The following is a 13,915-nucleotide window of genomic DNA, read 5'->3' as shown; positions in this document are numbered from 1 at the left end:
TGGTCCCCTCCCCCTTCCTCCAGCCCCCCAACCCCTTACTTACCAGCACCGGAGCCCTGGTGCTGAAGCAGCTGCCTGCCCTCCACAGCCAGGCCATGTGCTTCAGCACCAGGGCGAGGGGCCAACCACAGAGACGCTCTGGCAGCCAGAGCATCTCTGTGGAGGACCCAGCCTCCAGTTGTCTGCCCCGCTTTTTTTAACTTTGTTTTTTTTTAGATCCCTGGATATCCAGGGGTCTAATTTTCTCCCCATGCTACAAACTTGCAGCGCAGTGAACATTTTTTCATTCCTGGACATACCTCTTGCCCCATCTCAAAGGGGTTTGTGACGGGCAAGAGGCAGGTGCACGCTCATCTAAACATGCCCTGTTGCCCTGTATGTACAAACTAAACCAAACCAAACCAAACCTCCATATACTTACCTGGTATATGGTTGATTCCACAATCTATTACAACAGCACCGGGTTTGATCCATTCACCTTTTACCATTTCAGCTTTGCCAGCTGCCACCACTAGGATATCAGCTTTACTGACCTAGAAGAATAGCTCTGTGTCACTACAGCAGATGCAAATAAAAAGTTGTTTTATTTGTTTCTTTGCTTCCATTCACTTGCATTTTCAAAATGCTCCATTAAAGGAACAGACCCAGCAACACAAAATGAAAGTCCCTTAACCCTTCAACCCTTGGCTTAGGCAAGGTTTTTTCTAGGACAGCTTCGGACTGAAAGCATTGGGATTATGAATTCAGAGGCATTAAGTTGAATTGGGGCCATAGGAAGGTCACTCTCCAGCCTCCTGAGGCTTGTGTTTCTTTATATTCATTGCTCTTCATTACTGCAGGCTGTCACAGTTGAATCAATTGCTATTACAAGCACTACAAGAGTTCCTAGAAGCTCTGCCCAAATGTGTATGGTGACAGAGCCCATTCCTTGGGGAGTTTACCATCAGAAGGGAAGAGAAGAAAAAAGAAAGCAGATCTGTACTAAAGACAGCAGAGCTATGTTGTGTACGAAGGTGGAGGAGTCACACCCCTCATCAACCTACCTATACCAAGAAAGCCCACTAGTGCCAATACAACATACACAGGCAAGAGTGTCCTTTTGCCAGCACTGCTTTAAGGTTTATGCCAGGAGTGGCCAATCTGCAATACATATGCCATAAGCAACATTGGCAGCCTCTGTAGGAGGCACACAGCAGATCATGGAACAGGTAAGCAGCACACAGTGGCAGAGAGGACAGCAGAAAGACCTGCACAATGGGCAGGGAGCACAGGGAAGGAAGCAAAAAGCAGAGTAGCTGCTTGGAAAGGAAGCACAAGGCAGGAAACAAAGCAGAGCAGCAGATTGGACAGGGGAAAGGCATTGGAGTGGCACTCATGGAGGGTGTGGGACTAATTTATGGCACACCTGCCAAAAAGGTTGGCTCCCACTGGTTTATACTGTTCCAAGAGGTGGCTCAAGTGTACTGACAAAAGGAGCTCCTTTTCTGATATTAGCTGAGTATCCACCAGGGGCTCTATTGTGGTGGTCTCCAAAGTGGGGTGCGCACACCCCAGGGGGTACGCAAGACGATCCACTGGGGTGTGGGAAGAAAATATCAGAACTTCTATTTATATTTATTGTTTATCTAAAAAAATAAGAAAGAAATTAAGCTTTACTAATATTTAATATATGGATTGACACAGGCGCCCTCACTCGGTCCGTATGTCAGACAGTCACGTACGGTACACGAGTAGTACATGTATATAATTTATAAATAAATAAATATACATATATTGGGGGTGCATGCTCAGAATTTTTTTTACTGATAGGGGTGTGTGATCAAAAAAGTTTGGAGACCACTGCTCTATTGGACTAGCTCTTCAGCAAAGCTAATGTACATTCAGTCAGAGCAGGTAAGCAACTTGCCCCAATTCATGCATCAGGTTCATGGCAGAGATAGGAGGAAAAGCCAAGTCTTCTGACTCTATCCAGTGCCCTATACATTATACAAGGTTTCACACTTGCATTTTACCATAAGCTTTCCTCTCCCAGAGTCTCCTTGCCTGCTAGCTGCACTTTAGCAACATAGCCTTGTGGGTTAAATCATTTCTACTCATGAGTTTTGTTCTTTTCATAATTCTTTTAACCATGAGGCCATGACACAGAGTTCCATAGAAATGCCAATGTAAATCAACACTAATGCTAGTTTGACTAGCATTGAGAAATCAGGCAGATCAAGTTACAACTCCATTTCTAAAGTTGATATCCACTGTAGCAATTATTTTTAGTGTTAGCTTTTCTCCATCTAATTCTGCTCAGGAAGTATTTAATTAGTGATTTTTCTTTCTTTTTTTTTGTTGCAATTCACAGGAAACAATCTTTTCCCTTTGCAAGTAAACTGTTATCAAGCTTAAGGGCAGCTGGGCAAGATAGTTAGTGTTACATTCTAAATGCCACACGGACACCCAGCTTCTACATTACAGCAGCAAGGAGCTCTCCTGGTTTTGTATCTGTTACATTCACATGCATCTACTCCCTCTCCATCCTGGCTATCTGCCTGTAGAGACTTAGCAGCTTTGATCGCTGAAATACTTCATTTTCTCAAAAAAATCTGAGTAGGTGGCAGTTAAGCAATAACCTATTTTTTAAACTCATACTGCTGAAAAGAAAAACAGTTTCAGTTCCTCTTCATTAACAACTTTAGAAGTTCTGATTAACTACCAAAAGAGGCCTCTGAAGTAGTCTCCACTTTCAGCAAGTTAGCTTTCAAGCAAAGACACACCAATCCCTGAAAGAACAAGGTATACGTTTACCTCCTCGGCCAGAGCTGAAGTCTTTGAGTGGCAAGTGGTTACAGTGGCGTGATTCCAAAGCAGCAGGTCATGCATTGGCGCACCAACAATTTTACTACGGCCAATCACCACTGCTCTTTTACCTGCTACCTGGATACCTGCAACAGACAATCCAGTTTTTAGGTTAAAATGTCCCCACAAAATTAGAGACGTTCCAGGGCAAAGTAATTTGTATAAGAGCCATTATTAGGAAGTCACAGTTAGCTCTAGAAAACAAAAACTGTATATGCTGGGACTTCGAAGAACAAGCAGCTGAGAGCTAAGGACACATTTTAATAGGCCTTCTTTCCTATCTGGAATGATGAGAAGTTGGTGGCACCTCAATGAACATTAAAGCTTTTAAAAAAAAGACTGTAATGTATGGTCTGCTGAACATAATTTTTCTCCTCATCAGGGGACTGACACACAGTGCGCTCCTGAATAATGAGAACTACGAAGAGCCATTAGTTCTCAAAAGATAGGTTAATTCCTTACCAGTCTGCCTGATAAGTTCCATGCATCCTTTAGGCGTACAGGGAATGAAGCAGTCCCCAAGGTCTCCTCTGGAGAGTTTCCCAGCATTGATGCTACTTAACCTGAAGTGTTTGAATTAAAAAAAAAAAAAAAAAAAGGACAAAGCATGCTCCAGGACAAAGATTTTAAAGCTACATTAATGGGGAAAATGGTTGTATGGCTGCCAAAATACTAATAGTTTAAAGCTTTTTCTCTAAAAAGAAGTTAAAAAGAAGATATTGATTCAATCCACTTGGAAAACAAATTATATCCCAACTGTGAAATCAACTCACCCATCCACATCCTTTTCAGGTGCAACGGCATTGGTGATTTTCTCTGTATTGATTGGTTTATTAGAATCCAGTGGTAGCTGTACTATAAATCCATGAACAGCAGGGTTTTCATTCAAAGCAGTGATGCACTTGAGCACCTACACACGTAATGCAGGGGCAGGACAAAAACATTGAAACAACACTTAAATAAATGTGGGGTTACAACTTGAGTGTTGCTTTTTGTGCCTGGGTAGACTTTAGGACACACAATATGTTGAATTTTCCCCAACAAAAATAAAAAAATATTAGTTAAATATTTTATCTTTTCAGGAACATCCAGACTAAAGTCTTTTATAATATATAGGGATTCCAGTTTTTTTTTGCTTGTGTTTGTCCTTAGGCATAGGTGTTTTTATCATATAAAAACATAGGACAATGACACATGCAAACAACTGTTTTAAACTCCGGAATGAAGGGCTTCTTAACTAACTGACCAAGTCACTTACCTCAGCTTCTGTTGCTGTGTTTGGCAGCTTAATATGATTGGCATCGATTCCAATCTGCAAATGAGAATATTCAAAAGTTATTTTGGTTTTAAAGGACATGGAGAGGAATATATAAAAAATGGTTTGCTCACTCTCATTCCAGCCCATCCTTTCCAATAGAAATGAGTACATGCTCTAGGTTCATAGATTCCTAGACATTAAGGGCTGGAAGGGACCTCACAAGATCATTGAGTCCAGCCCCCCTGCCATAGGCAGGAAGTCTGCTGGGGTCAAATGACCCCCACAAGATAAGCATCCAAATGCCATTTGAGCCCAAAGTAGGTGCTTGCACCAGATCTAGCAGACAGACTGCTACTCCAATGAATACAAGCTAGAGAGAAGATCCGATTAGTACCTTCCCAGTAAAGATTCTTTAGCTGTTTTCTTATTCCATTTCATAAGTCAGTAAATAGGGGCAACCTCTTCTCCTGATAGAAGCTGAGATAGGAGAACTGATAGAGAACGTGCTGCTCAGAAATGCTACTGGAGAGAAAGACAATACCAGCCATTGCCCTGGGCAGCAGGGGCTACGTGGCAGTGGGCAATAAGGCATTTCAGAGGCTGCAGAGTGATGAGCCAAAACAAGGCAAGTTCTTCTAAAAGGAAAAGCAGATGTACAGGGTTTAGCTGGGGAAGAGGGAGGGAACCAGAAGGCTGCTTGGACCCATGGACACTAAGAGCCTGTGACACTGGAATCACTGCACCAACATGACTACACTGACATCACTGTAATAAGCCACACCAGTTCACAGTGTGGCACACCTGTATGACGGGTTATAGTAGTATATCACGGAAGCCAGACCAGCACCAAATTCACCAGCACAGGCGGGGCCAAACAGAGCTATTTTGTTACTGTTTTCTTCATATTCAAGTATCTGCTGTGCTGAAGTGGGCAGCAAAATACCCAAGAAAAAAACAAGCTGGTGGTCTTAGAATTACCTCAGCAGCAGCCTTCAGTTTCATACTGATGTAGAGATTCGAATCATCCCGATTCCCAACCTACAAGGGAAAAAAGGAGACAAGTCACACTGGGGAGTAGGGCAAGAGGGGATCAAACCTGAACTCGAGTGAAGGAATGCTCAGTCACCTAAAACCCTTGTACAGGGACAGCATGACCCAACTGTCTCCTAGCAGCAAAGGTGCATTTTATAGAGAGTAGAGAGGGGTCCAGGTATCAGATTTCTACCAAAATAAAAGAGCATGTAGGGAAGAAGACTCTTGATGACCACAGCCTGTCACAACTGACCTAAATTCAGATTCTTAGCTTCTTCCCCATTTCAGCATAGTACCAAGCACAGGAACAAACAAATGAGAGGGGATGCAGTGCTTCAGCCACCCTTTGGAAGCTGCTCTTATAGGCATGCTCTCATAGTAAATGAGAGCCAAACTGCAGTAGGTTCGTGGTCAATAAAAGAGGCATAAGATTAGAGCAACTGAGTTTTCATTTTTTAAGTAGGATAAAAACACATACATGGCTGTTAATGCAGAAAAACTGATGCATAGAAAAGCCCTGCCCTTTTTGCCTTATGGTGACATGCTCACCTGCTCATGCCACACACAACATGAAACTTAGAGGCATTACCCAAGTGATGATGTCACCCTAGATAAGGAAGTCCCTTGCTTGGCTACTGGTATGCAAAACCCACTAATGCATCTAAATATCCATGACCTAGCTTCTAGTGTTGGCAAGAATAGCTCAGGAATCTGGACTTCCCTGTTAATGGTAGAGGTTGAGGGTGTAATCCACATTAGACCTAATCCTAGGGTTGTTGGTTGTAGCTGCGTTGGTCTAGGCAGACAAGGTTCTTTGGGTAGATGTGATATCTTTTATTAGATCAACTAAATAGTTGGAAATATTGTTCTTTGCAAGCGTTTAGGCACAAACGCCCTTCTTCAGGCATAGGGAAAGTCTGTTGGTTTTTAGTGTTTTCCTGGGTGGAATAGAAGCCAATATGCATGATGCACGTCTGTGAAAATGCAAATCGTGTCAGTGAGGATCAGACAGGTGAGAGACAGGTACGGGGAAGAAGGGAAGGGGGAATGTTGACCAGGTATCAGAATGTAGCTGGTAAAATGCAGACAGGATACCTGGGGTTATCAAATGTTAGGCAGGTTATAATATACCACAAATCCAATGTCTATAAATAGTCCATGACTTTTTGTAACCAATAGATTTATGAAATGAAGTTTGTAGGTTTGTCTGTGAAAGGTGTTTTGTAAATTCCCTTTGTGGATTAGAACTGAGAGACTGGAGAGTAGGTGTCTTGTGAGAAGTGTGCACCCACAGATAGTTGGGTATTTTTGTCTTTGATAGATTTTTGGTGTGTGTTCATTCTGGTTTGCAGTTGTTGTTTGGTTTCCCCTATGTATTTTCCATCAGGGCGTTTAGTGCACTGGATGAGATATATTACACTTCTGGAGGTGCAGGTGTAAGAACCAGGAATGGAGATGGTTCTGTTGTGGAGCGTGGCTATTCTGGGAGTGGTGGAGATGCGTTGGCAGGTTTTACATTTTTCGTCCTGGCATGGTCTGGATCCATTTGGTGTGCTCTGGACCATAGGAAGTTTGCTTCTGGAGATAAGGTTCAGTGCTTGTTTAAAGGCTAGAATAGGTGGTTTTGGAAAGACTTCTTTAAAAATGGGGTCTTCTTCTAGTATGAGTTGCAATTGTTTAGGGATTTTCCATATAGGTTTCAGGGAAGGATGTTATATCATAACTAATGGTGTGCGATTCATAGGGATATTCTTTTTGTACTGCAGCAATTGCAGGAGCAAGGTGGCTCTTTCAAAAGTATGATCTGTATCTCTGGAGAAGTGTCCTTGTTGGGTGAAAGCCCTTTTGAGATTTGCGAGGTGATGACCACAGGTATTCTCCTCAGTGCAAATTTGATGGTATCAGAGCGCGTAGCTGTATATTACAGCTTTCTTGGTGTGTTTAGGGTGATTGCTAGTTCTGTGTAGTCCGTGAGTTTGTATGTATGTTGGTCCATAGGTTTCTTTTATATGGTGATTTGTATTTTACCATTCTGGATATTGATCAGACTGTCTAAAAAGGAAATGTTGGTGCTGGAGTATTCAAGAGAGAGTCTGATGGAGGGGTGATAATTATTTAATTTGTGATGGAAAACAGACTGAAGGTTTTCAGTCCAAGTGATGAAGATGTCATCTATATATCTTAAGTATAGCATGGGTTTGATGGTGCAGTTCTTGAGGAATTCTTATTCCAGGTGGGCCACAAAAAGGTTAGCATATTGGAGGGCCATTTTGGTGCCCACAGCTTTGCCCATGGTCTAGAGGAAGTGTCGGTTATTGAAACTTAAGTTGTGTGTGAGGATGAAGTGTATACATTCAGTAATATCTTCAGGTCTGAATTTATCCCATTGCACATGAACAGCATCCAGTCCTTTGACTGAGGCTTTGAGGCAAGCTGGGAATATTTGATATAGAAGAAACCTAATTATATGCAAAGAGGAGTAATTATTTATGAGGGAGCTTTTCAAAAGGCCCAAGTGTCAGCAAGGCACCTAACCGCCACTCTTGCCTTTGAAAAATTCTAGTTACATTGTTTTCCAACACAATTGTGCTGCAAAGCAGCAAAGTGGAGCATAAACTGCTGTAAGAGAAAGTGGAAAGAAGACAAAAGCTTACAATTCTTGCCCTTATCCAGTTGTTACAATACCAGTGGATTTCAGAAGGTACTTTGAATTCTCCTGTCCAATGTGACAAAGAAAGATTCCTGTATGAAAAGACCAGTGAGGATTCCTGGCAAGACCCCAGCAAGTACTATGTAGAGCACCAGAGACACTGCTCCCCATTGACTGTATAGCTGGTTAACTCTGGTTCTCCCTCCCCAAATGCTGTGATAAGCAATTCACACTAACTGTATTAGCAGCCCAAATATGTTGGAGCTCTATAACGGACACTTCAAAGATACAGTGTCAACTCTGAAGGGCTTGCAATCTAAGGCAGCAGCAAGCAGTAAGAGGAAATGTGCTGATTGGCACATGACTGATTTTCCTTGGTCTCTGTGTATAAGCTATCCCCCTCTCCAGCCATTATTAGTTCTCTGACAAGTAGTACAAGTGCAGCAGAAGCTGGTTTTCAGAGAGAACTGATTGGGCAATCCAGTCTGCAGGCCAGCTCATGAAGGGCCTCTCTATGTGCAGGAGCAAGAATGGAAGAAAGTGTGGAGACAGATCTGGAAAAAGTAGTGTCATGTTAAAGGCCTTTTTTAGCATGGAAAAAGAATGTTCAAACGTCAGTGCAAAGTCCAAGGTTAACTCATGAAGCCTTAATGCTTGCAGGGGTAGCACTGCTTCATCCCACTGCACGGAAGGTGGGTAGGTGGAGCTATGCAACTCAGTAAAGTGTTTCTGTCCCTGAACTGTTACAGGTCTACACCACCTCCTGAGCAAGACTGGGCATATAACCAAATATTAAGTCTGCACCTGATCCATGTACGCCTAGGTCCAAAAGGTTTTTCAGGAGACATCTTGTTGTGGCCCCAAGCATGCAGTTTGGCAGTCAGAGAGCCTGAACCCAGTGACGGGGTGGTAATGAGGCATCCATTCCATAGATTTGCATGGCTGGGCCTGGGCAAAGCAGGTGCGAGTAGACAGGGTTTATTTTTCAGCAGTACATCCTTTCTGGCTCAGGAGGGAACTGAAGACATATCTAACTTGGCCAAAGACTGATTGGGCCATGGAGCATGAATTATTCTGTAGCAATCCAGATCAAAGTGCACCAGGGGGGTGGGGTAGAAGATTGAACTAATTGTTTTGGGGATGTAGCTGTTCAGAAGACAGATGACTTCTGTTCCTAGGGTGACCAGCTATGCCTCCTTGACAAGCACTGAAACTTTGCTCTCAAGTTTTTTTAAAATAAAAGACTTTCCCTTCTTTCTAACAGTCTGAGCACAAGGCTTCCATAGACAGGAGACCCTTGAGGCTAATTCAAGAACTGTAAAGAGGGGACTGTATTTCTTCAAGGATAGAAACATATTAGATCCCTGCTTTGTCCTTGGAATAAGAAGAGAGCATTCTGCATTTGCCCAATAGAATTACAAGGCAAACAGCAAAAGAGAGCCATTCAGAAGCTCAGTGGTAAAAAGGACAGACAGAGGCCATTTCTGTAAAACCTATCAATTCTTTGCGTCTACAAAGTGACACGACAGCCACTTGTTACAGCTAGTAGACCTGAGATTGAGAAAGGCTTCTGACCCAACAGCTTCTGTTCTCAGAGCTGCAGAGAGAAAATACTGCATCCTAGAAAACAGACCCAATTTTGCAAACACCAATTCAAACATCCTCACTTGTGCTAGAGGGCGGTTCTTGTGTTTGGATGGAAGCTACCTTAAAAATAGCCTGCAATCAGTAGAGCTTTGTTCATTTTGCTGCACCTAAGCATTTTCTGTGTTCAGCTCTCTTTCACATTCTCAATCACCCAACAGATCACCCACATAAATCACACACTACCAAGTTGATTTCTGATGCAATGTTCCAGGTCTGTGAGAATTAAGGGAACTGATATACATGCTGAGGTTCATCTTTAATAGTTAATATAGGGATTGTGCAGTAGTCTGTGTTTTAAAGGGCTTCCGTGCTTAGAAAAGGAGAGTATTAATAAGAAATCTATCCTACTGAATGGGATGAGAAAAGTTGAAGGAGAAAAAGACTTTCCTTGGGTGCCAAAAGATTGACAAATATCACATAGCTGTGCTGAAATCCCACACTGACTTCAGCACATTTTATTTAGTTTCATTTGTTTTTAAAACAGCCATTTGGCAGGGCAGTTTTGGTGAAGGCACAAAGTGTTCCAAACGTCTTACGATTAATGCCAAAGGGAAGGAGATTCTAGGTTAGTTTCTCAAACAAAGTAAATACCTGCAAAATTGCAAGGCCTGGTTTGAAATCTGGGAATTTCTTCTTCATTACAGCCACTTGGTTCTTCAGTCTGTCTCTTACTTCTCTGGACAGCAGAAAAAAAAGAAGCAGAAGTTAATCAACAGACCATTTTCATGAAAGAGCGCAAGTCAAGAGTTACAAAATATACAAGCGGACAAAGTCTGAAACGGGATTTTCAAAACACACAGATGACTTGGGTACAACAAGTCCAGTGACTCCCAGTAGGACTGGTTCACCCCAGTCACTTGGGCATTTTGAAAATTCCACCCAAGATCTTCTAAATCCAGTCCCCCTCATGACTATCACATGGCACACAAGGAAAAGCAAACACGCTTTTCTGCATTACTAGGTAAAGTATACTTGCCTACATTTTGCCAACTAGCTTCATTAAAGAGAATAATCAGAGACAATCTAAAGTAAGTGAGAAACATGGGGTCTCTAAGGGTACGTCTTTACTGCAGGATTCACCCACGTGATCAGCATCTGAATTCTGAACACTAGGTTTAGCCTAGACAAGTGATTCTCAACCAGGATGTCAGGGCACCCTGGCGTGACGTCGGATTCTTTGAAGGATGCCATAAGGTGTAAGGAGATAAATGAGGTGTGAGGACGTAAGCAGATAAGCTAGGCTTAGGCTCGTCCCTGCCTAGACAATCCTCCACTCCAATGCCCACTCCCTGTGTCAGAGGTAAGCACTAGAGGTGCACTGATATATTGGTCCATATAGTATCGGCACCGATAAAAGGAAAATTGACATTATTGGCAATCAGCTTTTTTTGGCCAGTGTAGCTGATAATGTCACTGATAAATATCACGTGCATGCGTGCAGCCGCAACATGCACGCGCCCAGAAATTAAGCCCAGCAGCATGGAGAGCAGTGTCTGGCTGGTAAGTATGTGAAGGGGCAGGGAGGAAGAAAGGGGTATGAGGGCAATGTATCAAAGGCCCCACGGTGAGGGAGGAAGTGGAACTGAGGCAGATGCTGCCCAGCTAGGGCATGGCATGGGGCAGAGCTGCAAGCAGCTCATCTGGGGGCTGCGGGGGAGAGGTGTCCTGGCCATGTGTGCACCCCTGTGGGGGGCAAGGGTGGGCTGCCCACTACCGACTTGGGGCTGAGGGTTGCGCTGGTCTCTTGCCAGTGGGGGGCTAGGCCCGGGCTGCACTTGGGGCAGGCGGCGGTGGCACTGGAAGGGTGGGCTATGGGAAATTTTGGGGTGGCTGTAGTCCGTAGAGAGCTAACCTAACCTAAACGCTGGCTTCCCTGTGGGTGCATCTACATGCGCAATTAATGCAAAACAGTAAACTCCAGAGCAGTCTGAGCTGGAATAAACTGCTTCTGGGTGCAGCATCTACATGTGTCCCCAGGACAGCAACCATCTGAGTCAGGCTGGAGCAGGCCCCCAGCTGGCTGGGCTGACCAGGCACAATTTATGGCCCCAGTCAGCATCTACACATGCATTTCAGCACAGTAAATTACTCTACCCTAAGACAGTACTGTCCTGACAGTACTATTTTATGGCGGAGTTAATTAGTTTACTGTGCCCTAACACCAGTGCACATGTAGATGGTGACGCTTTACTGTGGAACTAATTAGTCTACTCTGCAGTAAAACGCACGTGTAGATGCACCCTGTGTTACCCATGAGTGTAGGCAGAGCTAATGTTTAGATACTGATGACAGAACAGACACCTTAGTTACGTATAACTGCCAAGAGAGTGGCTCAGGGCTTCAAATCCTTCATTCAGATACTGGGCAAAGGATTTAACAGTTTTGATTACAAATAATACACCTAATAAATGCAGCGTGTTGCCACCCCACCCTATAGCTACTTCATACCAGAGTTTTCCCATGGGCCGGGGTGGGGCCAGGCAGGGGAATCTGTGAGGGCTCCAAACATTTTAGAGCTGAACACAGATAGCCCCATTGCATCCACCTGTCTTAAACCTACAGCACTGGGCAGATGAGAGCTGTTTCTCCCTACGTGACAGGGGTATGAAGGGCCTCAGTCTGTTAATGCTGTGAAGCTCTCAAGACATCAGAACAAGGCAATAAATAAAATTGCCAGTAAGGGATAAGTTGTGACTAAGAGGAACCCTTCTGAATCCCTCAGACGTGGATCCCTTAGCATACATTCAGGACCATCGCTCCACCCTTGCTGTACCAGTCACAGCAGAAAGGGGCAGTCAATCCAACATGGCTGGGATTTCTCTTGCCTGAGGGATTCCATGAGGTTGTAAACACGCTGGATCCAGCTCTGCGCTGCTCCTCCTCCCCACTTTCCCCTCCCTTCCAGACCATCCCACACGGCACTAGTTCTTAAGGGGGTTAGCAGACCTGGATTCAATTCCTCTAACAGCGCCTGGGTGAGTCGCTTCCACTTCCTGTATCTCAAGTTTCCCCACCGGGGAGAACAATGCTTACATCTGCTGTATAGGATTTTAAGACCTACACATGCACACACTAAATATGAGCCAAGGATTAGTATTGCAATCTCTTCTTAATTTTATAAAGCAGCTACTTGTCAAAGGACACGCTATGCTACTTACTTTTGTTACAAGAGGAACATGTGATCAGTGCCAGCATATTAGAAAATGCTCTGGAAGCCATGAAGAGACATGAGAAATGGCAAATTAGCGAACCAGTAAAAATACCTAGGCATGACTTTAACTTTACCCACGTGGAACAGACCCTCAAAATAACTATGCATACCAATAAAGATAAGCACGAGCTTAAATACTCTCACGATCAAGGTCTAAGGATATGCACACAAACAAGCTACTATGAGGCAAGTCAGGGTGCGTATTTACAGCATGTTTCCTGTCAATTAACTGAGTGATCAGGATGCACGCAGGAATAGCTCACATTCCTACCTTGCCAGCAGCCATGGCTTATACCATCTCATACTTCTTTCATTTTTCTTAAATAGATTAGTTCAGTTTTCTCCCTCCAGCTACATAAGAAAATGAACATAAGAAAACTAAGCGGAGACGGGAGTTCCGACTGTTTCCCAAACCAAAATCTTGCAAGTCATTTGTTAGGCAGCCATCTAGTGTTCACTAAGAGGAAACTGCTCTGGTTTAGCATCCGACAAAGCAGGCTGTTGCCGATACAAGCTCATGCCTCTCTGAACCAATTAGCCTCCAAGATGCCACCTTGCCTTGCCTGCTGCACTATTTTAGCTGGGAGAAAAACCACACACACACACACTGAAGTGCCTTTATAAAATGGAAAATGATAGTACAAATTAAGTATAAAAGACCCTTCCTCGCTTCAAGTTTGAGACTTCAATATATGTTAACACATTTTAAAATAATTGTTGGAAGTCAGGTCCTTATTTACTCTACCCAGCGCTCCTTCTGAAAGCAGCATTTTGTGAGCTCTACCACAAAAACACTGTCATCTCCCTATATACTGTCTCTTATTTGAAATAAGTACAAACAGCCCAGATGCCCTGCAATTCTCTCGATACCACGTATTCACGCAGGAGTTTTACAATTTGACATGTACGAACTACTCCAAGTATTATTCCACAAGCTCTCTGCCATATTGCATAGAAAGGGTCAAGGGGTCCATACTGAGACATGAAAGCACATGTCTCTAAGCCAGTGATTCTCAGCCAGGCTGCCACAACACCTTCAGTTGCCATGAGATCCTTTTAAGGGTGATATGCTGCGACTCCCTACTTGACAGGGGCATGTATTAGTCCTATGTGATTCACAAGCTAAAATCAGTTACTACAATTAGATTTCATAGACATTAGGGCTGGAAGGGACCTCGGAAGATCATTGAGTCCAGCCCCCCGCCCCAGGGGCAGGAAGTCAGCAGGGGTCATAGGATCCCAGCAAGATAAATATCCAAATATGTCTTGAAGG

The 13,915-nt window shown here is 43.6% G+C and overlaps 1 protein-coding gene across 3 annotated transcripts in view; it reads right to left on the bottom strand.

Annotated features, from left to right (window-relative positions):
* The window catches only part of MTHFD1 (methylenetetrahydrofolate dehydrogenase, cyclohydrolase and formyltetrahydrofolate synthetase 1), an 83,589-nt gene that overhangs the window by 58,503 nt on the left and 11,171 nt on the right, over positions 1-13,915 (bottom strand). For 2 of the 3 annotated variants that reach the window (XM_019518448.1, XM_019518450.1), the window contains 7 exons: positions 10,023-10,107; positions 5,081-5,140; positions 4,103-4,156; positions 3,618-3,754; positions 3,307-3,407; positions 2,794-2,930; positions 422-533 (listed from right to left, as the gene is read on the bottom strand). In XM_019518448.1, the coding sequence (XP_019373993.1) occupies positions 422-533; positions 2,794-2,930; positions 3,307-3,407; positions 3,618-3,754; positions 4,103-4,156; positions 5,081-5,140; positions 10,023-10,107 (686 nt within the window). Of the gene's footprint in view, positions 1-421; positions 534-2,793; positions 2,931-3,306; positions 3,408-3,617; positions 3,755-4,102; positions 4,157-5,080; positions 5,141-10,022; positions 10,108-12,913; positions 12,961-13,915 lie in introns of those variants that run through there. The other variant, XM_019518449.1, reaches the window with a different exon arrangement.

Source organism: Gavialis gangeticus, unplaced genomic scaffold (genome assembly GCF_001723915.1).
Source record: "Gavialis gangeticus isolate Ggan-Ray unplaced genomic scaffold, GavGan_comp1, whole genome shotgun sequence".
NCBI lineage: Eukaryota > Metazoa > Chordata > Crocodylia > Gavialidae > Gavialis > Gavialis gangeticus.
This window is presented reverse-complemented; position numbering and strand designations above follow the sequence as displayed.